The 24443-nt window shown below is 44.6% G+C and overlaps 1 protein-coding gene across 1 annotated transcript in view; it reads right to left on the reverse strand.

The window, feature by feature from the left end:
• Positions 1-21422, reverse strand: part of ndrg4 (NDRG family member 4) — a gene marked incomplete at its 3' end in the record, with an annotated part of 35444 nt that extends 14022 nt beyond the window's left edge. Inside the window, exons 1-5 of the mRNA XM_080002144.1 lie at positions 21302-21422; positions 9529-9619; positions 5641-5679; positions 4518-4688; positions 1867-1905 (exon numbers count right to left, since the gene is read on the reverse strand). Of these exons, the coding sequence (XP_079858270.1) occupies positions 1867-1905; positions 4518-4688; positions 5641-5679; positions 9529-9619; positions 21302-21318 (357 nt within the window). The 5' untranslated portion in view covers positions 21319-21422. The remainder of the gene's footprint in view (positions 1-1866; positions 1906-4517; positions 4689-5640; positions 5680-9528; positions 9620-21301) is intronic.
• Between the last annotated feature and the right edge of the window lie 3021 nt (positions 21423-24443).

Here is a 24443-nt window from a genome sequence, read left to right on the forward strand (position 1 = left end):
CTATATATTTTTATGTTATTCTATAAGTATTCAACTTACTGTATTACGTTTTAGGAGTCAGTTAGTCGGTCTATTAGAAAGGAGTTTTCTACTTTTATTTTTTTTTCCTAGGACATATTGTGTGCTATCACCGGGTGCGTTGCATTACATTTCACTGCATATATGTATGAAAGTATGTATATGTATGTGACAAATAAAAATCTTGAATCTTGAATCATCTATTTGAAGGAAAATCGGCCACTCATTAAAGACTGACGCACAGATCTATTAAATGAATATGCCCCCTCCCTCCCTCTGCATTGAAAGAATCTGAAATATCAATAATCCTTGAAGCATCACAATAATATCTGAGAGCATGGATGCAGAAAGCAGACTGTTTTGTCTTATAGCGTAAACTCAGCAGTTAACCTTTCAAGGATGACGCAGCATCATGTTAGTAATCATAGACACCCTTGATTATTTGAATGCACTGAACTCTGTGTTGTTTTGTGTTTGCACAGCATACATGTGTCTGTGTGAAAAGTAATCTTTTAAACATGCCATCCACCAGCAGATGCTGTAGGGTTGCTTTGTTTAATGTAGTGTAAACAATCATTTTGTTAAAGTGACTGAAAGAAGCACCCCCTTTTTGCAATACTGTTCTAACCACTTTGTTTTTTCATATTGTTATGACCGCTCTGTTACTTGAACCTGTTTACTTACATACAGTATGAGTTGTACATACGAGTCTATTTGTATCTCTTTTATTATTTTTGTTATTATTGCGTAAACTGCTATGGGGATTCTTTTGAGAATTATTTGAGGATTGCTTGAGGTAGTGCAAGGCTAATAATTTAAGACCAATAATTCAAGAGAAATAATGATTAAGAATCATTCGCTGTGGAACGATCGTCATCCTTCAAGGTCTAAATTGATGACCACAAAACTGAAATTGGGTATACCTGTGTTTATTATATGCATTGTTCTTGTTGCTTTTTATAATTATTACTATTTGATTACTATAAAGCACTTTGCATGTTGTGTATGAAAGGGGCTATCCACATAAAGGTTATTATTATTATTATTATTATTATAAAACTGCATTATTATTTATATAAAAACTGTTTAAAGAACATAAAAAAATTTGAATGATCATGTTTTGAACACTTGCTGAAACAGTAAATACTGTAAATGGGATATTTTAATGCAGTGAGGTAAATAGTGTTCTCAAGGTTACTTCTGCATGGTTGAATTGAACTGTTTGTTCTTTTTATTTTTGGGTGCGTTGTACCACCCACATGACCCTGTGTTCTGACCATGGGCAGAAATTTGTGGATTTATGTGCTGCCAGTGTGTGTGGTGCTTCTTCATGATATCAGTACAAATCTGTACTTTATGCTTGTGTGAAGACCCTCCTGCGACAGGCATGTCCACACATGTCGACACAAAGGGTGTCAGCATCTGTCGACACGGTCCAGAATGAAAAGAAAAAGGTGTTTTGTTAATGTTATTCCATCTAATGCTCAGCAGCGGTCCTGCAGAAATAGGCCGACGGAGTAAGAGCAGGTGTGGAACCGAATAACCATATTCTCAAAAAAATAAATGATTGTGGAATTGTTTATCCAAGTGCACAAGGAGGGAGGAAATAAAAGAGAGGAAAATGTGATTTACTGTCCATGTATGATTCCTTCTTTCCTCTGTGACTCTAATTTGAATTGCAGCGGAGTAAACGCTAGATTTCTAAATGTGAGCGTTTCCGATGAAAAGAAAAGGAGGCGAGAGACGGATGAGGAAAAGGCTCGGACGGAGGGTAAAAGGGAGAGAAAGCCAGAAAGAAGAGAGGTGCGAGGGAGGGAAAAGGGTTAGAGTAAGAACGGCACTTCATACCTTCCAGTCGCCAGCCGGCATCAGCTGCTCACAGTTCTCCTGCAGAGGGAGAGGGAGGGAGAGGGAGAGAGAGAGAGAGAGAGAGAGAGAGAGAGAGAGAGAGAGAGAGAGAGAGAGAGAGAGAGAGAGAGGAAACCGAAAGAATAAAAAAAGAGATGGGAAGCAACGAGTACAATCCACTCCCACAGAGCCTTCCCACACATTAAAGGCAGCTTCCACTAAGACCATCGGGGGATGAGAGTGTTGGGGCGTTTGGTTCCCAGAGGAGCAACACAGGCTGTGCACAGTGGGTCCACATCAAGCGGGAGCTGGTCTCCCAGAGGCACCTTGTGGTGGGACTATATTTAGGGGTGACTTTTTTTTCCCCTCCCCCGTCGATATATGTAGGCCTAGATTGTGTTGGAATACAAAACATTTTGTACCGCAGACGTGCTCCAGATACATACGTTTGCAGCGCATTTTGTAAAGGCAAGGTTGGGAGATTATTTCCCATTGGAATTTTAGCAGTTTATCTGAGCACTCTGGATAAAAGCACCCAGTAGGAGGCATCGTCAACTGTGAAAGCAGCGGTTTGCCTTTATGTGTTATTTCACATTTTGTGAAAGAGTTTGGATGAGGATTGTCCACCAAAGTGCCTTCGGGAGCCTGGGAACAACACGGTAGTTACACGTGAGGTGAGGCGGTGTCTTTCAGAGGGAAAGAGAGGGAGAACGTTTCATTTGAACACGTCTTAACATAGATCTAAAATCTAGTCGCCCACTGTGCTTACAGCTAATAAGCACAATGCTACAAAGGACCAGTTTCTGCTCTTCCTCAACAGACCTTTTTTGGCAGACAGTGAAATCGGCAGACATTGAACATCCGAATCGCAACGTGGTGGGCGTGCACCAGAAGTGATATATATGCACTGTGCAAACGTGAACTGTGACAGTAGTTCAAAGCATACTTATTGAGAAGGTATTCATATAGATATTCATATATAGTTTAGAGCACGTAAAGAAAAGTTTGCACAGGCTCAAAACAAACGGAAGAAAGGGGTGTGTTAGGAAAGAATATGGGTTAGCATTAAACTGAACAGAGGCCATGGGGGGTGTCAGGGAAAAACCTGGAGAGAGAGAGAGAGAGAGCGGGAGAGAGAGCGGGTCAAAACATCATGCTCTTCAAACAGGGATCTGAAGCTGCCGTGACTTTTCATTGCAACGGTTGACAGTTGCCTTCGCCAATTGCCCTTTCAATGCACTTGCAGGCTCATCAAAACACTGCTTTGGATATCCGGAACAAATGTAGTGCCACATTTTCATCGGAACCGTTTGCAAAAAAAACTGGGCAACTTCGTTCCTGTGGATTTCATGCAGACTGTGAAGGTTAGTGGTCAAGATGGGGCTGTAGGAGGGGAGTCGGACCAGCAGGTGGCACCCTTCTCTTTGTTATTATGACTTCATCAGTTTGTCTAGACTGTTGAACAAACAAATAGCCCAGAACGCCTCCCTGTCACCCTAATTTGTAACATTGCTCTATTCTGTTGCTCTGTTCTCTATTCTGTTGCTTTGCTCTCTATTCTTTTGCATTAATCGCTATTCTGTTGCTGTATTATGTTGCTTTGTTCTCTATTCTGTTGATTTATTTATTATGTTGCTCTATTCTGTTTTCCTGTTCTTTATCCTATTGCTTTTTTCTCTGCGCTTTTGCTCTGGTCGCTTGCTTTGCCCTCTATTCTGTTACTCTATTCTGCTGCTTTAGTCTCTTTCATGCTGCTTTGTTCTCTATTCTGTTACTCTATTCTGCTGCTTTAGTCTCTTTCATGCTGCTTTGTTCTCTATTCTGTTGCTCTGGTCTCTTGCCTTGTCTTCTATTCTGTTGCATTAATTTCTATATTCTATTGCTGTATTGTGTTGCTTTGTTCCTTATTCTGTTGCTCTATTCTGTTGCCCTGTTCTTTATTCTATTGCTTTTTTCTCTGTGCTTTTGCTCGGGTTGCTTGCTTTGCCCTCTATTCTGTTACTCTATTCAGTTGCTTTGCTCTCTTTTCTGCTGCTTTGTTCGCTTTTCTGTTGCTCTGGTCTCTTGCCTTGTCCTCTATTCTGTCACATTAATTGCTATTCTATTGCTATATTCTGTTGCTTTATTCTGTTGCTTTATTCGCTATTCTGTTACTCTATTGTGTTTCTTTGTTCTTTATCATGTTGCTCTATTCTGTTGCCCTGTTCTTTATTCTGTTGCTTTGTTCTCTGTGTTGTTGCTCTCGTCGGTTGGTTTGCTCTCTATTCTGTTGCTCTATTCTGTTGCTTTGCTCTCTTTTATGCTGCTTTGTTCTCTATTCTGTTGCTCTGGTCGCTTTCCTTGTCCTCTATTCTGCTGCATTAATTGCTATTCTTTTGCTGTATTATGTTGCTTAATTCTCTATTCTGTTACTCTATTGTGTTGCTTTGTTCTTTATCATGTTGCTCTATTCTGTTGCCCTGTTCTTTATTCTGTTGCTTTGTTCTCTGTGTTGTTGCTCTCGTCGGTTGGTTTGCTCTCTATTCTGTTGCTTTGTTGTCATCCTTTGCAACACCCTCTCCTATCTTATTGCGTCCCTTTGCGTCCCTGTCTGCAGAGTCCACTCTGTCCTCCGTCCGGCCCCTCAGTGTGTCCGTCTCTCTGGTAGTTACCAGGCTGACCCCGCTGGTATGACGCCGGGTTTGGCGGAGCCAGTGCCGCGCGATGACATGCCAGCGGTGGGCGGGGCGGCTGGGGGGAGGAGGAGGGGGGTGTTGGGTGAGAGACTCAGGGCCGGCGCAGGAGAGAGCGTTTGCACCCCCCGACGCCTCCTCTCCTCTATCCTGCTGTGACGTGGAAGAACAAACATTGTTAAATCACAACGCCGCTGTCCTCCTGAAGTCTGAGACCTATAGACTAGTAGTTCTCAACATGGTGTCCGGGGATGGAGAGGGGTCCTTCAAGAGGTTCCAGGGGGTCCCCAGCAAAATGATTAATTGCCAAAGTTAACCATTATTTATTTTACAAGGCTTAACCGTTAGAGAATGTACAATAATGACTGTTTTGATCCTATTTTCACTGTTATCTCCTTAACTATAATGTCGACAAGTATGGAAGTTTGGACTAAATATCTAACAATAAAAATCTTTTCAGATTGGGGTCGCAGAGACAAAATTTTATCAAATGAGGTCCGCAGCCCAATGGGTATCACATTGAGGGCTGTTGATATGAAAAAGGTGGAGAATCACAGCTATAGACGGAGATGGAGAAAACGACAGGATTCAAATCTTTGAGACTTCAAGTCTTCAACAGAACAATGCAATTCACAATGAAATGGTTGTTGTGGCCAATCGATAGCCCTAATTATTTATGAACAGTGAGTCTAGTCCAGTGAGTCATAATTTGCAGGGGTAATACACCGGCGGGGCAATCAGCTCAAATAACAAAATTCTAAATTTAAGTAAGTAAGAGCAGGTGTGGAACCGAATAACCATATTCTCAAAAAAATAAATGATTGTGGAATTGTTTATCCAAGTGCACAAGGAGGGAGGAAATAAAAGAGAGGAAAATGTGATTTACTGTCCATGTATGATTCCTTCTTTCCTCTGTGACTCTAATTTGAATTGCAGCGGAGTAAACGCTAGATTTCTAAATGTGAGCGTTTCCGATGAAAAGAAAAGGAGGCGAGAGACGGATGAGGAAAAGGCTCGGACGGAGGGTAAAAGGGAGAGAAAGCCAGAAAGAAGAGAGGTGCGAGGGAGGGAAAAGGGTTAGAGTAAGAACGGCACTTCATACCTTCCAGTCGCCAGCCGGCATCAGCTGCTCACAGTTCTCCTGCAGAGGGAGAGGGAGGGAGAGGGAGAGAGAGAGAGAGGAAACCGAAAGAATAAAAAAAGAGATGGGAAGCAACGAGTACAATCCACTCCCACAGAGCCTTCCCACACATTAAAGGCAGCTTCCACTAAGACCATCGGGGGATGAGAGTGTTGGGGCGTTTGGTTCCCAGAGGAGCAACACAGGCTGTGCACAGTGGGTCCACATCAAGCGGGAGCTGGTCTCCCAGAGGCACCTTGTGGTCAGACTATATTTAGGGGTGACTTTTTTTTTCCCTCCCCCGTCGATATATGTAGGCCTAGATTGTGTTGGAATACAAAACATTTTGTACCGCAGACGTGCTCCAGATACATACGTTTGCAGTGCATTTTGTAAAGGCAAGGTTGGGAGATTATTTCCCATTGGAATTTTAGCAGTTTATCTGAGCACTCTGGATAAAAGCACCCAGTAGGAGGCATCGTCGACTGTGAAAGCAGCGGTTTGCCTTTATGTATTATTTCACAGTTTGTGAAAGAGTTTGGATGAGGATTGTCCACCAAAGTGCCTTCGGGAGCCTGGGAACAACACGGTAGTTACACGTGAGGTGAGGCGGTGTCTTTCAGAGGGAAAGAGAGGGAGAACGTTTCATTTGAACACGTCTTAACATAGATCTAAAATCTAGTCGCCCACTGTGCTTACAGCTAATAAGCACAATGCTACAAAGGACCAGTTTCTGCTCTTCCTCAACAGACCTTTTTTGGCAGACAGTGAAATCGGCAGACATTGAACATCCGAATCGCAACGTGGTGGGCGTGCACCAGAAGTGATATATATGCACTGTGCAAACGTGAACTGTGACAGTAGTTCAAAGCATACTTATTGAGAAGGTATTCATATAGATATTCATATATAGTTTAGAGCACGTAAAGAAAAGTTTGCACAGGCTCAAAACAAACGGAAGAAAGGGGTGTGTTAGGAAAGAATATGGGTTAGCATTAAACTGAACAGAGGCCATGGGGGCTGTCAGGGAAAAACCTGGAGAGAGAGAGAGAGAGCGGGTCAAAACATCATGCTCTTCAAACAGGGATCTGAAGCTGCCGTGACTTTTCATTGCAACGGTTGACAGTTGCCTTCGCCAATTGCCCTTTCAATGCACTTGCAGGCTCATCAAAACACTGCTTTGGATATCCGGAACAAATGTAGTGCCACATTTTCATCGTAACCGTTTGCAAAAAAAACTGGGCAACTTCGTTCCTGTGGATTTCATGCAGACTGTGAAGGTTAGTGGTCAAGGTGGGGCTGTAGGAGGGGAGTCGGACCAGCAGGTGGCACCCTTCTCTTTGTTATTATGACTTCATCAGTTTGTCTAGACTGTTGAACAAACAAATAGCCCAGTACGCCTCCCTGTCACCCTAATTTGTAACATTGCTCTATTCTGTTGCTCTGTTCTCTATTCTGTTGCTTTACTCTCTTTTATGCTGCTTTGTTCTCTATTCTGTTGCTCTGGTCTCTTTCCTTGTCCTCTATTCTGCTGCATTAATTGCTATTCTATTGCTGTATTATGTTGCTTAATTCTCTATTCTGTTACTCTATTGTGTTGCTTTGTTCTTTATCATGTTGCTCTATTCTGTTGCCCTGTTCTTTATTCTGTTGCTTTGTTCTCTGTGTTGTTGCTCTCGTCGGTTGGTTTGCTCTCTATTCTGTCGCTCTATTCTGTTGCTTTGTTGTCATCCTTTGCAACACCCTCTCCTATCTTATTGCGTCCCTTTGCCTCCCTGTCTGCAGAGTTCACTCTGTCCTCCGTCCGGCCCCTCAGTGTGTCCGTCTCTCTGGTAGTTACCAGGCTGACCCCGCTGGTCTGACGCCGGGTTTGGCGGAGCCAGTGCCGCGCGATGACATGCCAGCGGTGGGCGGGGCGGCTGGGGGGAGGAGGAGGGGGGTGTTGGGTGAGAGACTCAGGGCTGGCGCAGGAGAGAGCGTTTGCACCCCCCCACGCCTCCTCTTCTCTATCCTGCTGTGACGTGGAAGAACAAACATTGTTAAATCACAATGCCGCTGTCCTCCTGAAGTCTGAGACCTATAGACTAGTAGTTCTCAACATGGTGTCCGGGGATGGAGAGGGGTCCTTCAAGAGGTTCCAGGGGGTCCCCAGCAAAATGATTAATTGCCAAAGTTAACCATTATTTATTTTACAAGGCTTAACCGTTAGAGAATGTACAATAATGACTGTTTTGATCCTATTTTCACTGTTATCTCCCTACCTATAATGTCGACAAGTATGGAAGTTTGGACTAAATATCTAACAATAAAAATCTTTTCAGATTGGGGTCGCAGAGACAAAATTTTATCAAATGAGGTCCGCAGCCCAATGGGTATCACATTGAGGGCTGTTGATATGAAAAAGGTGGAGAATCACAGCTATAGACGGAGATGGAGAAAACGACAGGATTCAAATCTTTGAGACTTCAAGTCTTCAACAGAACAATGCAATTCACAATGAAATGGTTGTTGTGGCCAATCGATAGCCCTAATTATTTATGAACAGTGAGTCTAGTCCAGTGAGTCATAATTTGCAGGGGTAATACACCGGCGGGGCAATCAGCTCAAATAACAAAAATTATTACATATTTCTATGGTGAAGCAAATCTTTTTTCATGACATGCTGGGTTTGAATCACTCGCAGGCCGTTCATCATAGTTTATTGCATGGTGGTCCCAGCATCTCGCAGGTGCCTCTCTACACAGTTTACAGATTTATCCTTCAAAAATCATTGCCTAGTTAGATTTATTTTCTAATTGTATCTTGTCTGCTGTCCTCAACCAAAAATTTTGGGTACTGGCCCTGCAAGACTATTAATGTGTAGGGCTGGGCGATACAACGCATATCAGAACACTTTTGATGAATACCTTGATATCAATAATTTCACGATATTTTTGGGGTCGCTATTGGTGCTTTCATAGGATATTAACACTATTTTAACCAAGCTGGTATAGAGGCACTGACTAGAACATCTAGAGCAGTCCATGAAGTTCAGAAAATGTCATTACTTTACTGTAATGGAGCCTTAGAGAAAACATTTAACTATATCACCATATTTCGACAACCAAAATTCCAGACGATATGTCGTCTCATATCACTGTATTGATATCATAGTACTGTGTAAGACTAACTCCCTTTGTATGCTCCATCCACATTTCAATAATTTGTAGAAATTGATTTTTGCCCAAATCCCCCAGAATTCAATTCCGTTTGAACATTATGAGTTGCAAAAAAACATGTTGTTCCTTTTGAAAGTACCAATTGAGCTTTGGTCTTCGCAATAAAAGAGATCTGGAATTTCTACGGCGGTTTAATTCATACACATAATGAATACTTTCCGAGCCCTTGCATACGCCCTATTGTTCGGGTAAATAGACGGAAATAGCCGGTAAAGAATGGCTGCACAAACACTGAACCGCTCCATAGGCGCCGGCGCACATTCTAATATTGTTTGGCCCCTCTCGAGCTCGCTCCCTAATTGTATTTATTTATTTATTTTGCTCGCCTCTCTCCAGCCTTAATGAGACTTTCATCTCAGCGGGAGTTTGCTATCAAGGAGTCCTGCTTTGGAAGGGGCTCCTGATTTACTCTTCTTCATGTAAACAAACACATTGTCTCATTATCACCCATCCAAAGCAACAGGGAGCGGCTCTCACTTCTTACATCGCGGCTGACGCCTGCTGGACACGTACTAAAAAAGTAACATTTACGCAAAGTTTCAGGAGAAAGTAGGGGGTATCCACTCGATGATCATCTCGATCGTAATCCACGCATATTCACACCTGCTTGATGACTAAGCTGAGCTACGTGGCGGTAACCATGACAACTGACCATGTCGGCGTCCAGTCCTCTCTGCTCGGGGAGTAGGGGCCGCTCCTCTGTGAACTGCTGGTCCTTCATGCCCGGCATCCTGGACAGCAACCTGCAATCGCCATGGCAACACACACACACACACATGCAACACACACACACACACGCGCGCACGCGCGCACGCACGCACACACGCACGCACGCACGCACGCACGCACACACACACACACACACACACACACACACACACACACACACACACACACCAAAAGTTACACTACCTTTCCAATGCCTTTCATGTCTAAGTGGCCTTTCAAAGGTATGAAAATCCATTTACTGTGCAAGGATCCCAAATGGCCAATTCAGTTGGTTAACAGATAAAGGTCTGTTGTGAAGTTGATTCCAATTTACACTTTGGGAAAAGAATAGATGCAATCAGTTCATTGAAGACGAAGCGATGAGCTGAATTGGAATATTTGGAACAGCCAGAACTCTGACAAGGACACAGAATAACATTCGATATACAGCACTGGTGATGCTCTACAATGGCTCCATTGGTTTAAATAAAGAAAGAAGACGTTTAAATATTCACAAATTTTGCTCGTGAATATTCACAAGTTTATTTGTTTCCAGAGACCCAATACTTGAAACTATACGATACTTCAGATGCCAGATACATTGTGTTCCACTGATCCTTTTTCTCCCACAGAAAATGAATTGCAAATGTGAAGATATAGCTATTGCAATCAAATAATATGAAGAATCGCCAAAACCGAGTCCCTTGACCCAGTGAATTTATATGCGATTTATAACATTAGGAAATGTACCAAAACACCATCAAGCTGCCATGTGACATTTGTATTGTTGGCCACTGACTCGTGAGAGCAACTCACAGAATGCCACACTCTCACCCTCCCATCATCAAATGTATGTATTCTTTTTTTGAGAGTAACACTGTGCTCGTTGTGTTGAATGACACATGAGACACATGCCTGCACATCACAATGTAATTACCCTGAATCATTATGTTTGAACTGTCATCTTCAGTTTGAGGTCACTCACAGGCACATACATGGATATTTATGGATATTTCTCATCCATCCATCCATTATAAGTGTGACACACACACACACACACACACACGCACACACACACCCACACAAAGTGCGTGGCTCAGGCAGCTTTGACTGATTGTCAGCTAAGCGACAGTGGCGCCTCCCACTCAACACCGAGGATCACAGCTCCCACGCACACACAAATACACACGAAAGCACTCACCACAAAAACTTGGCCCAGTGCTAATTTCTCAACACTAACATTTGTCACAATCCATCCCTTAACCCTAGAGCTAAATTTCCAAATTTTCCAGTTAGTCCCACCAGCCCTGCAACCAGCATGGGCATTGCAACTCCCGGGCTGAAGATTGCAACGGATAGCCGGAGGTTTTTCTGGGTTTTTTCAGCATCACACAGCCCGCCCGACACCCCACCTCCATGTCCCCGTCTGCCTCCCCCGTCCCTATGGCAGGGGTCCAGTGGAGGCGACGTGTTTATCTTCAACAACCTTGAAAAGACAAAGGCCAGAGACTTCCAGGCAGCTGTGTGTGTGTGTACTGTGTGTGATCTCTTCAAGCATTCACATTGTTTCCTGAGAATTTAACTGTTGTTCAATTTAAGAGCTGTTTGAATTTGCAAAACATAAATAACAATAAAATAAAAAGTTGTTTTGCCACCAAATGTCACCTTAATGCTCAAGAAAATTGCTGGGGACCTACGCAGGACCCCTGATGAACTCCAGTATCTTTGAGACGACCAATTGCCACATTAAGTTGGTTAGTGAGGGTGAAAACTTCATAGATAAGTCTTCTTATGTCTCCTTTCTTTACTTTAAATCTCCTAATCGCTACTTTACCTCCTCCTTTTCTTAACCCCCCCCCCCGCAGCTACCAGTCTGCGGGCAGCGGGAGGGTGACCTTTCCCTGGACGGTGGAATGGATGCCATGAAAAGTATTTATTAAACAAAAGGGACAGAGCAACGTGAACCCTCCTCCCCACCGCCTCCGCCTTTTGTCTACGGGTCTCAGGCTTGTATTTGTCCTTTCCCGACCACACGATCTGTTCTCCCTGTCTGTCCACCTTTCTACCTGTCTCTCTGCTGCCCATTTAATTCCCTCTGATTGTCCTTCTCTATATACTGTGTATCAGATGTTTTTGTTTTTTACCTTCAACGCTTCATTTCTTCTCTTTGTTTGCCTTCATTCCACCTCGAGTCCTGGCTTCATTCTTTCCTTTTCATTTCATTCTCTCTGTTCAGCATAGCATCTCTCGGTGGCTCTAATTCTCTTTCACAGTCTACCCACAGCATAGGGTATCATTTATAATTTATCGTGCTTGATTTGTTTTCTGTTCCCATCTTCTCTCAAACCATTCCACGACACGGGTTTTGATCATCGGCATAGCTGCTATCGTCATAGCTTGAACGCCCCCCTCTCTCTTTAATACGCCTCTCCTCAATCCCCCTAAATTCATCCCATCCCATTTTTTTCTGTTCTCCCTTTACTCTCTCTGACAAGCTTATGTAAGACGGCCGGCTGTGAAAATCAATTACTATTGCTTTACAAGTATCTTCCGCTCTGACTCTGATGCCGAACGACATCGCTGGAATGCCGCTGAATCTGAATCTACCCTCCCTCTGCTGATTTTTTTAATATTCCGAATTGGACGAGAAAAGCCTGTGTTGTTTTATTTCAAACTTGCTTCATTTAGGGGGAGAAAAAGAGCTCCGCTGCTGTGATGTTCCAAGAGGATGGGAGGTTTCCGAGAGACACGCTGTACGTATGTCCACGCTGTATGTCCAAATTGGTGGTCCGGCACAACTTCATCTATTAATCACAATCAGTTTATTTGGCGAAGGACATTTTCATTTACAGTTCAAGGACGTTGCCTTGGTAGGGGGTTGGTGCAACGTTGTACAGACACAGTCTCAAGTCGTAACAAGGTCCACGGGAAAAATCAGGAACATTTGAAAACAGATCACGTGACGAAATATGTTTTTTTTTTTTTTTTTTTATCAAATAAACTGTTATGCTGTGTGCTATCTAACCAGACTGGATGCATGCCTGCCTATCCGTGGGCGGTGGCAAGTCGTGGCGGCCATCACGGAGCCCATACATGCCCCTGAGCCTCCGCCGCTCCCTGGGGTGACAGCGCCGAGGCGTCGCTGGGTAAGAGGTGATTCGATCGCGCTCGCTATCTGCGCCGCGCACAAAGAGGAGCCCGGCCAAAAGAAGGTCTTGACTCTCAGGGAGATCTTTTCCCCTTCACTGATTATTATTTTTTTTAAAAGGTTTTTTTTTTTCACCTGGCAAAACAAATTGAACCTGTCCCATTTTCACCACACACCCCTTTCCTTCCTTCCTCTCTCTCTCTCTCTCTCTCTCCTCTTTGCCTTTTAGTTTCTGCCCAGACATGGTTGCTATGACAACTCTCAGCAGTGCTGCCGGCCGGGGTTATTTTGGTTTGGTCTCGCTTACTTTCGCTTTCCTCCTGCTCGCCTATATTTACTGTATATGCAACAGTGCTACACGTACATCAGTATATCAGCATATCTAATGTTCATTTCAATCTAAGGTTCATCTTTCAGTTCCCTTTGGGCCTTTTTGATCCCAACTTATCCACAATCCCAGCAGGTGATCAGGCGGTCTGCCCGCACCGGGTCCACAGCGAGGCAGGTTAAAGGGATGGGAGGGGCCCCGAGAGGTATACAGTAAGCTTCCTGTCAGACAGGAAATCAATGGCACAGTCATGTGGAGGGAAAGCATCTGACCTGACGTAAAAAAAAGTCGCCAAATCGATGCCTGGAAACCGAGACAGAGAGAGGGGGGTGAGAGAGAGAGAGAGAGAGAGAGAGAGAGAGAGAGAAAGGGGCATCCACTGGATGAAGGGATAGAAATGTAAAGAGTGAGAGAGATGTACAGTGGAGAGACGGAGAGAGGACAATGATCCAGACAAGAAGACAAGAAGATCTAGACAAGGCGGAGTAGAAAAGAAGGACCAGGCGGCACGGATGTGTCCAGGCGAAAAACCAAAAGCGATGGGGAGGAGGCGTGAAACGAGGGACAGTAAGTGATTCTCGAGGAAATCCTACAACGTTAAAGTGAACAAAAGCCTCCTCCGTGCCTTGACCTTTCCTCAGGTCAGGTCAGGCGACGCGGCGTTTGACTCCTCCCGAGTGTATTAAGTAGACGTTGGGCTGACAAAACCTCAAAGACGATAACAGCCCACCGAGGCATATGGATTTTCACTCTCTTTATCTATCCCCTCTCCCTTCCCACTCTCTCTCTCTCACTGTCTCTCTCCCTTTCCAACCCCTGTATAGAGATCACAGACAACACCCCATGCTGCTGGAATCTAATTAAGCGGGGAGTTAGTCATCGTTTAAAGAGAACAGTGAAGGGCTCGACAAGCGGAGCGGAACAGACACGCCGACAAACAAACAAAGTGGAGACGGGCTCGTTCACGCCGCCGGCGCTTTTATTATTTACGCGGCATATTCTCCACAGTTTTAGCGGTGCTGCGATCTAACCGTCCCGTCCGGCGTTGCAGGGCCGGATGTTTGATTTTGCGGAAAGTAGGACAGCGGCGCAAACGGCTACATATTTCTTCTTACTCTTACCCGCCGGAGGCTTTGATTTGCATAGCGAAGGACAAAGTTGTTTTGCAGGGATCAAGGGCGTAACTTTGGTTTGAGAAGTGGAGGGATGTGGGGGCACGATAAAACGGGGGGGTTGAGGGAAAACGTGATTTGAACCCCATTTCCTGCATTTCTGCATGCATTGAGGGACTACGGTAACCAATAGAGATTCACATATAACCTACCTGCAACCCACTGCTGCTCCCTGCCTCGCCCTCCCTGTCAACCATAGGCACCTCCACCTCATCCGATCTCCGATACGAAAGCAGAGTCGAGTCATCCTATTGAGCCCGTGGGGCGTGAGTCTAACGTTCAAGTACACTAGCGGAAGAGAGAGACTCTGCTTTTATACATTGTTGACGGATTCTTGCTGCGATTTAAGTTGGACTCGTATTCAAGTTACATACTAGATTAAGAGAAAAATCATGCTGTTTTCCAACCACCTTAAATATGTCGTTTGTGAAATTGCTTTTGTTTCCCCCCGTTTGGAAATATATGACGGGCCGGGGACTATTTAGCCAACGTTAGTAATAGCAATAACATTAACTTGCGAGAGTGTATCTGTGTTGGCTCAATCGACGTGAGCCTAACGTCAACAGGTCTAGACAGAAAATATGATTATCCCGGGGTCATTTGGTGAACAGCCTTCTAATTAACCAACTTACTTATTTCCTTTCTTTCTTTTCATCCGATCATGAAATCTCTGCCAGAGATTCAGCTTCACGCAGTTTGAAGTCGGACCTTTTAATAATTTATCGCTGTTGAATATCTCGAGGAGTCTTTGCGGCACGGAAGCTGCGCAGAACAGAGATATCAATGCTGAAGCAGAGGATTAAATATTAAACAGCAGCTATCAGCCCGTGCCTCGTGCCCTCGGTGGCACTTTATCTGTCTGGCACAGCGGGGGCGGCGGCTTTTTTGTCAGACTGTCAGATGAAAGTTTTGTTTCTCAGAGGAGAGAGAGAGAGAAAAAAAAAAAAACACAATCCCCGAAGATTCATCCCGTCAGTGATGAGGAAAATCGTTCACATTTCATGTACAAAGGCCACGTGTTTTAGCATTCACAGGGGTCCTGATGGGAGAGCTCAAATTTTGAGTTGGAACGTCGCTCAGCACTTTAAGTATCATGTCATCTTTCCATTCGGATTAGGGCGGAAAAATGGAAGTCAGATGTGCGTGAAGGGCACGGAAGAGTTGAGACAACATTGGACATTAGACACACTCTTGATCCCTGAAAGGTGTGATCTGACACAGACACAGATGAACGTGTCCACCGGCATTAGAACTCACACACGCCACCCGCTATATTTCGGCTGCAGCGCTCCGACCTGGCAGCGGCTTCAGAGAGACAGAGGGCGTGAAAGGGCAGCGGATCCCCAGGACACAGCGGACGCACGCCGCTGTGCCCCGTGCACGTCACGGACGCCCGTCTGTCGCCAGTAAGCCCCGAAAACACAGCCTCCTGCGTCCATCCCCGCTTGGCGATACTGCGAAGGCCGGTGAGTATCGGATTTCAATACATTTATGGTATTGAGCAAATGACATCGATACCACGGCGGTGCTGTAAAATGTTGTGGAATTTAATGCCAAAATCAATCCGTACAAAATAAAAGACTTGAACAATAAGAACAAATGTGTCATTCTCCGTTTTTTGTTAAAAGGGATTGCTTTCAAAGGCTAGACGGAAACGTTGCTATTTTAAAGCAATGTATGACAACTGACTCAGGCATTGCCCTGACTGTAGCCTCGGCTTCAATTAATTTACCATCCATCATGCAACATTACATAAAAAAAGACAAATCTGTCATCAAAAACACTTAAAAATAACTTTAAGGCATAACGACACCGGGTAACCGTTAGTAATGAATCCAAATTCCCGCCTAAAATAAGTCCCACCCCAGCTTTACTTATTATTTTTATTACCCAGAGGAGTTGGCTTTACTCAAATCTAAACTGTAATCTTTAGACTGATGCTGCCCTTGTGCCCCCTTTTGTTTCAGTTGATTTATTGCAAAAATTGTCATGACTATCTATCTAATTATCGCTACTCATACAAACCCTTTGCGCTTCAAGGAACACTCACCGATTTAAAACCTTCATCTTTTTTGCACTAGTACTGTAGCTGTTTTGCTTTGCAAAAAAAGCAATCGTCGACAAATAATAAAATATATAAAAAAATGTTAAGTAGGCGCACGGCGACAATGATTACAGGTTGTGCTGTCTCCTAGACGCAGACACTCTTTGGTGCAATCACTTAATAGTTTATGACCATGAAACAGTGCTAAACAATTGTTGAAATATTGACCTCATTTCATGATATCATCAAGATACAAGAACCAACTAACCGTGTTTGGATCAGCACTATCATGTGCCTTGCACACCCGAAAAAACGTGAAAGCATCCTATTTGTGGATAATTTTTCGCACACCCAGCACTGCAGTACTTTTCACCACTGGTGCTGAGGTAAATTAAGACTTTTCGAACGGACCCATTTCCCAGCTGACATTCTGATGCGCCATGGAAGGGTAAACGCGGTGACATTAATTGAGGCTCGGCCTGCGTGTGCCTGCATGAACCCCACTGTACAGGAGTCCAGGAGGTACAGTAATACCCACATCAGTGGTTCCCAAACTTTTTACACTACGGTTCCCCCTTAAACATTCAACCTCTCACTGCGTACCACCTCTACAGGGCCGGCTCTAGCCATTCTTTAAGCTTCTTTATTCCATGGCACTGTGGAATACAGCTCAACAGTGAAACTGTTTCCGGAGGTAAGGTTCTCCTTCATTCACTCCATTGACGTTTCAGAAAATCCTCATATAAAGGGTTTTAAACCTGGAACCAAGCCACCAAACTACCAGGTGAATCGTGACCATAAAACACTTGATTCGGAGCAAAAACAAAAGTTGGAAAACGGGAAAAAAAAGGGTACACGACTGTACATTATCATTTTAAGAGAAAGGAACTACTCATCCCATAAAGCATTGCGAATGATACCTTTTCAACAACCTAACGGCAGTTGAGCGCGCTTCTTCTTGAACTTCACCTTTGTCATTATTATAGTGTTTATATTGTTATTAATAGTGTTTAAATCATGGCTGCTCTGTGGTAAACGTTACAAACGATCGCAGAGTTCTGTGGTAACAGTAACTCACTCGCCGACATTGACCTAAAACTGATGTAAAAAAACGTCACCCGCGGGTGCGCTAAACATCTCCATGGTAACAGCAAGCTCCACCAATCAGAGACGTCACTGTTGCCCTCTGGGATTGTGGGTAGTGTAGTACTTCTCCATGACATCGCAAATAAATCATGTTTTTCTTAAAACAGGTTAGGTCATATGGACTTGTGGCCTCTACAGGAGTATGTATCATCGTTTCACAACCTCAAAGCTCGTGGTAAGTCTAGCTTGGATGGTTACGACATTATGGCCAATCACAACCTCTCACTTCTGGAAACTCACTGTTGAGCCCTATTTTCAATCCTGATCGGTCAATAGTGGCAATCGGTGATCAATTATTTCAGAAGAATGGCTGCTGTCTGTTAATAACGACCGTTGTCAGGAATAACCGCTTCTCTGTCTGGTTTCACGGCGCCATCATGCTAATGCCAACGCTAGCTTGTGGCGACCTTGTGACGCTACATAGAAACTCCAATGGAAGACTTGGAGAGAAAAATGTGGACATGTCCAATTGCCACATTAATAACAGTAATTTTTGGGCTGTTTTTTTTTTGGTTGGTCGTACTGTGTGAAGAACAAAGTTGTTTTTAGGCGGCAAATAGTTTGCTACGTCGTTCCAGTGTTAGCTCTACGTTGTTGCGGACAATCCTTCGGAGCAGAGGACAATGAGCGGGCGGTTTGCGGCTGAGCGCGCCCCGGCAGAATGCGCCGAAGTTATAAAACTATGCATACAACTTTTTTTTTAAAGTAATCCCGAATCAATATTCCATCAAAGCTGCTGTAAAATAAGCGGGATAATGTGCAGCCAGCCGGTCGTTATCGCAAAATAACCCCCTTCTGAGTGGACCCAGTCGGAGATTATTTTGCGGTAATGACCAGCTGATTGCACATTATCTCTTACATACACGTCAGAATGGCTGACGCGAAAGGGCCCATAAGCTTCTGTCCAGGAATGAAAGAGGAGATGGAAGACTAAACAGTAAATTGTAAACTGTGGAGCAGTTTACTGGCTCTGGCTGAGTGGCCCAGTTGGATGAGCTGGCCGCCATATTGGTAAGTGTTACCCAATGCCCTTTCGAGCGGTTCGGTTTCTATGGCCCAACCGGGGTTTCCGCGGGAACGAAGCCACCGTGGCAGACGGTCGGGGCGGCATGCGGTTCCCAGAGGGACACAGGCAGAACGTGGAACGGGAGAGACGGGAGTCGTGGTTCTCCTTCCTGAATGGAAGGTTGAGCCAGATGCCAGGTCTCTGGCCTCGCTGAGCGAGCGCTTAGTGTAGTGCAGCAGAGTTTGTCCCCAGTGGGCGTTTGGAATCGGCTTATCGTCAATGAACAGAATCCTCCGCACAACACAACAGCTCAGTTTCTCTACCGATATGGAAAAAAGTACTCAGATCTTTTACTCAAGTGAGAGTACAAATACCCTGACACAAAATGACTCCGGTAAAAGTGAAAGTACCGCATTGATGTTTCTAGTTACTGTAAATAGAAGTCTTAAATGTACTTAAATCTTCAAAGTAAAAGAACCTGTCTTATCCAGTGCCATGATTTAACGGAGCCTATAATACGGCATATTGTACTGCTGCACCATTTTTCTCAGGCATATCCTGATTCCAATTTACAATAAATTAGTACAGGTGGTGTCATCAATTCTGATTAAGGAAAAAAAGAAAAAGTAACGTGACTGTGTTGGAAATGTAGGAGAGTAAACAGTACAGCGATTCGGTTTGAAATGTAATGGAGTAAAAGTCGCAAGTCTGAATGGGAATTAACTTAAACAAGTACAGGTGCCTAAAAACATGTACTTATGTACAGTAACGCGGTACTTATCCTTGACATGTATTTTCATCACAGGTTCCTACAGTGCCTGTTAGGTTTCTGCTTGGCCTTTCGTAGATAATAAATATTTATGTTGGGGGAAAAATATCACAGCAAAAACATATGGCTCAAATGAAAAACACGTTTTTGAAAAGATCTCTATTCTCCAAAGACGGCGATCCATCTGTTTTCATGATGAATATGTCATCCCTCTGCGGCGCTATCCTCCATTTTATTAAATATCCTCCATTAGTGAACACAGTCGGAGGGGGGGGGGGGGGGGGGGCGGCACAGTCATATTCAATAACCAATATGTCAGCGGCCCCGGCACAGCACAATCCACTTAATGAATTAATCCTCCGCTCTCTGACACATCGTGGCATCCACTGTGGCATTCCACACTTACTTTTCACCGCGGACAAACAAGCAGCATCTTCCGCTAATCACTCATGGGGGAGACTTCGTGGACAGGGCGGGCCAGCGGCTCGCGTTAGACTGCTTTATTTAATGGAGATGCACGACGCGATATTTACAAGTTGAAGCGGTAAACGGGATTTTGTTCGACATCGGTCGCTGGAGAAAAACAGCAGATCCACAAACACCATTCATCGCATGCGGTCGAGTTAGGCATTAAAACACGTGACGTACACACTCAAAGCTCTTATCACAAGACGGGGTTGGCATGCAGAGACGCGTGGAACAAGCAGACCCATTCAAGTCGAGAAGGGAAGAAAGACAGAAAAAAGAAAGAAAGAAAGAAAGAAAGAAAGAAAGAAAACATCCAGAGGCCACACTGATGTTGTCAAAGACAATGGGCTACACACATCGCAGAGGATCAATGTGTGTGTGGTCTTGTGTGTGTTATAATTTGATGGCATGCTCTATTTCTCCATGAGCTTCCCTCATCGTGGTGTCCAATGAGGCCGAGGCATCGAGGAATCACCCACTTGTACCTCGTCGGTCTGGATCCAGTGTTCGGCCTGTTTTGAAGCTGTTCCACAGCTTAAATCGAGTTATATTCATATTAATATTAATCGTTTTTGCAACTCAACGTTATTAGTCTTAAATCTTCTTAACTTGGGTGTGAAATTGCTCAAAAACTGCGGTGGTTAGTGGGGATCAGCACTCGTTTTTTTTCCATATTGTAAAAATAACTCTGACCTTTAGTGGGGAGGACAGAGAAAAAATATGAACTCAATTTCATATTAGAATCTAGCATTGAAAGACACGACTGAGTCCACAGCCCCCCAGAGGTCCCAGCAAAGGGGAGAATTTCGAATACTGATTTGTCTGTCGGCGTCCTCCATCGACTTCTAAGATGTTTCTTTGTATGCAATAAATTGTTTATGGACTCACCTTAATGGCTGGGCCTTTGATTTGTGTCGCATCAACAATGGCCGAGCAAGTTTTCATTAGAGCTGTGTTTATTTTTAATGAGTGGGATTCTGGTTTCTGATGAGGGCGAGTGGATCAGTGTGTGTGCGTGCGTGTGTGTGTGTGTGTGTGTGTGTGTGTGTGCTATGCCTTGTGCCTGCAGCTGCCAAATGAATGTCGGTGAAACACTGGGCTTGACTAAGTGACAGAATGCAGTGATGAACAGAGATGCCATTTATATAAAGAGAGATAAGTCAGGCGGTCTACACGGCGAGGTATGGTGTGGGTTTTTGTTTTTAAAGCGTTCCTACGTACATGGTCTGCAGGAGGCTCTGTGGAACCATGCAGCCAGCCTTTGGAGGGAAGTTCCAAAATAATCCGGGCCCCATCTAGCAAGTGGGTATAAAAAAAAATTTAAGAGAGAAGATCTACTGTACTGATGTTGGTGCATTGCAGGTGAAAAGGCAGTGATAAAAAAATGTTATCCATGCAACTAACTACAGTACAAACAGCAGATTCTGCACGTCATGGTTAGTTATGGCAACAGTAAGAAACTTTGGAAAATGTCTGGAGAAGGTGGCGGGGAAAAAGCGTGAAGATTAACAACGAACAGAAACAGATTTTCCCTCTTGAACGCTCACCAAAATACAAACCGTCCTTCATCTTTTGTGACTGCGACATATTTACAAAATATAAAAAGAGGGATGCGTGGGTATCAAAATATACTTACATGTCCTCGCAAAGCATGGACTTTTACACTGCATGTGCTATTATAAGGAATGCATGTCATCACCATGTTATACAACTACTTTGTATAATTAAAAGACAAAATGGCAGAGCTACAACGTCGGTAGCGGGCGAGGCGTTGAGCTCCGTCTGGCTTTAGCGCAGCTCATGAAAGAACAAAAGCGTGTATTGCGCTTTGTAAATCTATTTATACTCCGTAAGCTGAGAAACAGATTCGCTCCCTCCAGGAGGAGAGAGAGCGATTTGGTCGAACTGTGTGCCGGATTTGAAAAAAACCTGTAAATAAATCCTCACAATTTTTTTCCTTGGGGTGGGTCAGACTGTATAGTTAAAAAAATGTAGTGAAACTGTATCTAAAACTCAGAATATCAAAATATCTGAAGTAATAAATAATAATATTAGTAATAATAAATAAAATATATACAGATAAATGAATAATGTAAATATAAGGTAAAACAATAACTATAGTCTCGATCTTAGATTCAATTTAAGTAAAAATAAAATCTTTCAAATTCCAAAATGTTCTTTTGCATTATGGCCTGTGAGGACAGTTCCCTGTGCATGTGATTAAAGGTTGATGGTCTGTGATCTCTGCATCACCAGAGGCCTGTTATCTCTCGGCTGACTGACAGGGACCGGGCTCATCGTCGCAAAACATCATGAAATGTTAATGAATTTGATTATTATGCTCGAGGATATCGCTCCCACTCCGCATCACACATCTTGCAAATATGCATTCGCTTTTAAAAATGGACCAAACCTTCAAGGCAGGACGGCGACAAATAACAAAAAATAATAAGAATAACAAGCTCGGGAAAAAACTTCCACCTGTGTTGAAGACATTCAAGCTGCCCACGCCCTCCTGAGAAGTACACTTACAGTATTTTTGACCAAGTTCATTATGGTTTTTATTCGACCACCAACACATGATGCAGATATCACAGAAAATGGGCTTGCCTCTCAGGAACGAGCCCAACACGTCGCACTGACTGAGTTTTAGTGAAGTTGCTGTTCTGCTGTAGTGGGAACTGCGCACCTCCTTTCGAGGGTGGGGATTCATAAATTAGATCTGCCAACGTCTCACCCGCGCCAATGCAGAGGTGGGTGGAGGTAGCGGGGGTGTGTAGGGTGGGGGACGTGGGTGGGGGTATTTGGGCAACTAGAATAAAAGTATGGAGTACAGAGCCTAAACAGCACGTAATAAGACATCTACAACCCTGCCATCCATTCCCCCTCGCATCCCTCCCTCTCTCTGGAATCCTCCCTTTCACTTGATTTCTGGGATAAACAGAGTGAACAAATCTGTGTTTTCATGTTCACAGAGCCCTAAGACTTTCACGCCGCGGTCACATTTCAATCACTTCTAGATATTTGCATCCCAGCCACTATCAGACACTAAAGAGCAAAACAAAACCAAAACAAACAAAAAAAAAATATATATATATATACAAAACAGAGCCCTTACTGTGCCTGCCGCGCTGTGGTTCAGAGCTTCTTCGGCGAACTCTGTCCGGGTGCTTGGCTCGGCGTGTCTGAGTGTGTTAGGCTGTTTGAGGTCTGGAAGAGTGTGTCACTGAGTATGTGTCTGTGGGTGCGCATTACCGGGAGCGAGAGAGAGAGAGAGAGAGAAAGAGAAGCAGAGCCCCTCTCTTTCCCTCCCATCCCTGATAATAAACAGAAAGCATGTGGCATCGCCAGTGATGCAGCACGTCCGAGATCAAACGAGAGGAAGAGAGGAGAGGTGGAGAGAGGGAGGCGAGGCGAGGCGAGGCGAGGTGGGGAGGGACAAACGAGGAGAGGGGAGATTAGGAGATGGGAGAAGGAGAGGAGAGGATCCAAGAAAGGAGGGAAAGGGGCGAGGGGAGGCGAGGAGGAGGAGAAAGGGGGAGAGGAGAGGTGAGGAGGAGAGAGGAGGGAAAACGGGAGGGGGGGGGGGGGAGAGACGACAGACGAGGAGGGGAGAGAGGAAGGGGGAGAATAAAGCGGGAGAGGAGAGGAAAGAGGAGGGGTGCATCGGGACGGGGGGGAAAAAGTGAGGGCGGTAAAAAACGAAAACAGAATAGCCGGAGAAATGGAAGGAAACGGGGGCTTGGAGTTTGCGGAGGAGTCTGCGGAGGATCCTCACATCCCTGAGGTAGCGACAGAAGAGACGGTGGCCTCGCTTCTCCCGGACGCCCGCACACCCCCACGCGCCCAACCCAACGGGCTTTATTCAGTTTTATTCCTATTTTGAAATGGCTGTTCCAAAGCTATTTGGGGAATGGAACGCGATTAAAGCGTCCGCCAATCTGTCCGTGCGCCCGCTCTATCCATCCCTACCCCCTCGGTTGCTTGCGACATGCCACGCTGTTTTCTTTTTCTTTTTTTATTTTTTTTGGGGGGGGGATCCTCCCTTTCACTTGATTTCTGGGATAAACAAAGTGAACAAATCTGTGTTTTCACGTTCACTAAGACTTTCACGCTGCGGTCACATTTCAATCACTTCTAGATATTTGCATCCCAGCCACTATCACTATCACTAAAGAGCAAAACAAAACCAAAACAAACAAAAATAAAAATAAAAAATACAAAACAGAGCCCTTACTGTGCCTGCCGCGCTGTGGTTCAGAGCTTCTGCGGCGAACTCTGTCCGGGTGCTTGGCTCGGCGTGTCTGAGTGTGTTAGGCTGTTTGAGGTCTGGAAGAGTGTGTCACTGAGTATGTGTCTGTGGGTGCGCATTACCGGGAGCGAGAGAGAGAAAGAGAAGCAGAGCCCCTCTCTTTCCCTCCCCTTCCTGATGTTCTTCCTGTTTTTCCCGGGAAGGAATGGCCTATTTAACATGGCACTCCGACCGGCCGGCGAGACGGCAGCCTGGAGGAAAACAAAAACAAAACAAACGAAATAAAGAGCGACGGCAACCTTTTCACTGTCTGAGGGCTAGCCGTGGTCCAGTGTTACCGACCATTTGAATTGTACTCAGCATCCTTTCGGACATTTTTTTTTTTTAATTATTTATCACATTTTTGCCTTTGCTTTGCAAGGGGGATGAGCAGGACGTGACAGATGTAGCCCTAATTAATCCGGGTCCCACGCAGGCTGAGAGGAGCGGGGGACGAGGGTGGCAAGCCGGGTCGTTTTTGCAGCAG

Source organism: Zeus faber (assembly GCF_960531495.2).
Source record: "Zeus faber genome assembly, chromosome: 6".
Classification (NCBI taxonomy): Eukaryota; Metazoa; Chordata; class Actinopteri; order Zeiformes; family Zeidae; genus Zeus; species Zeus faber.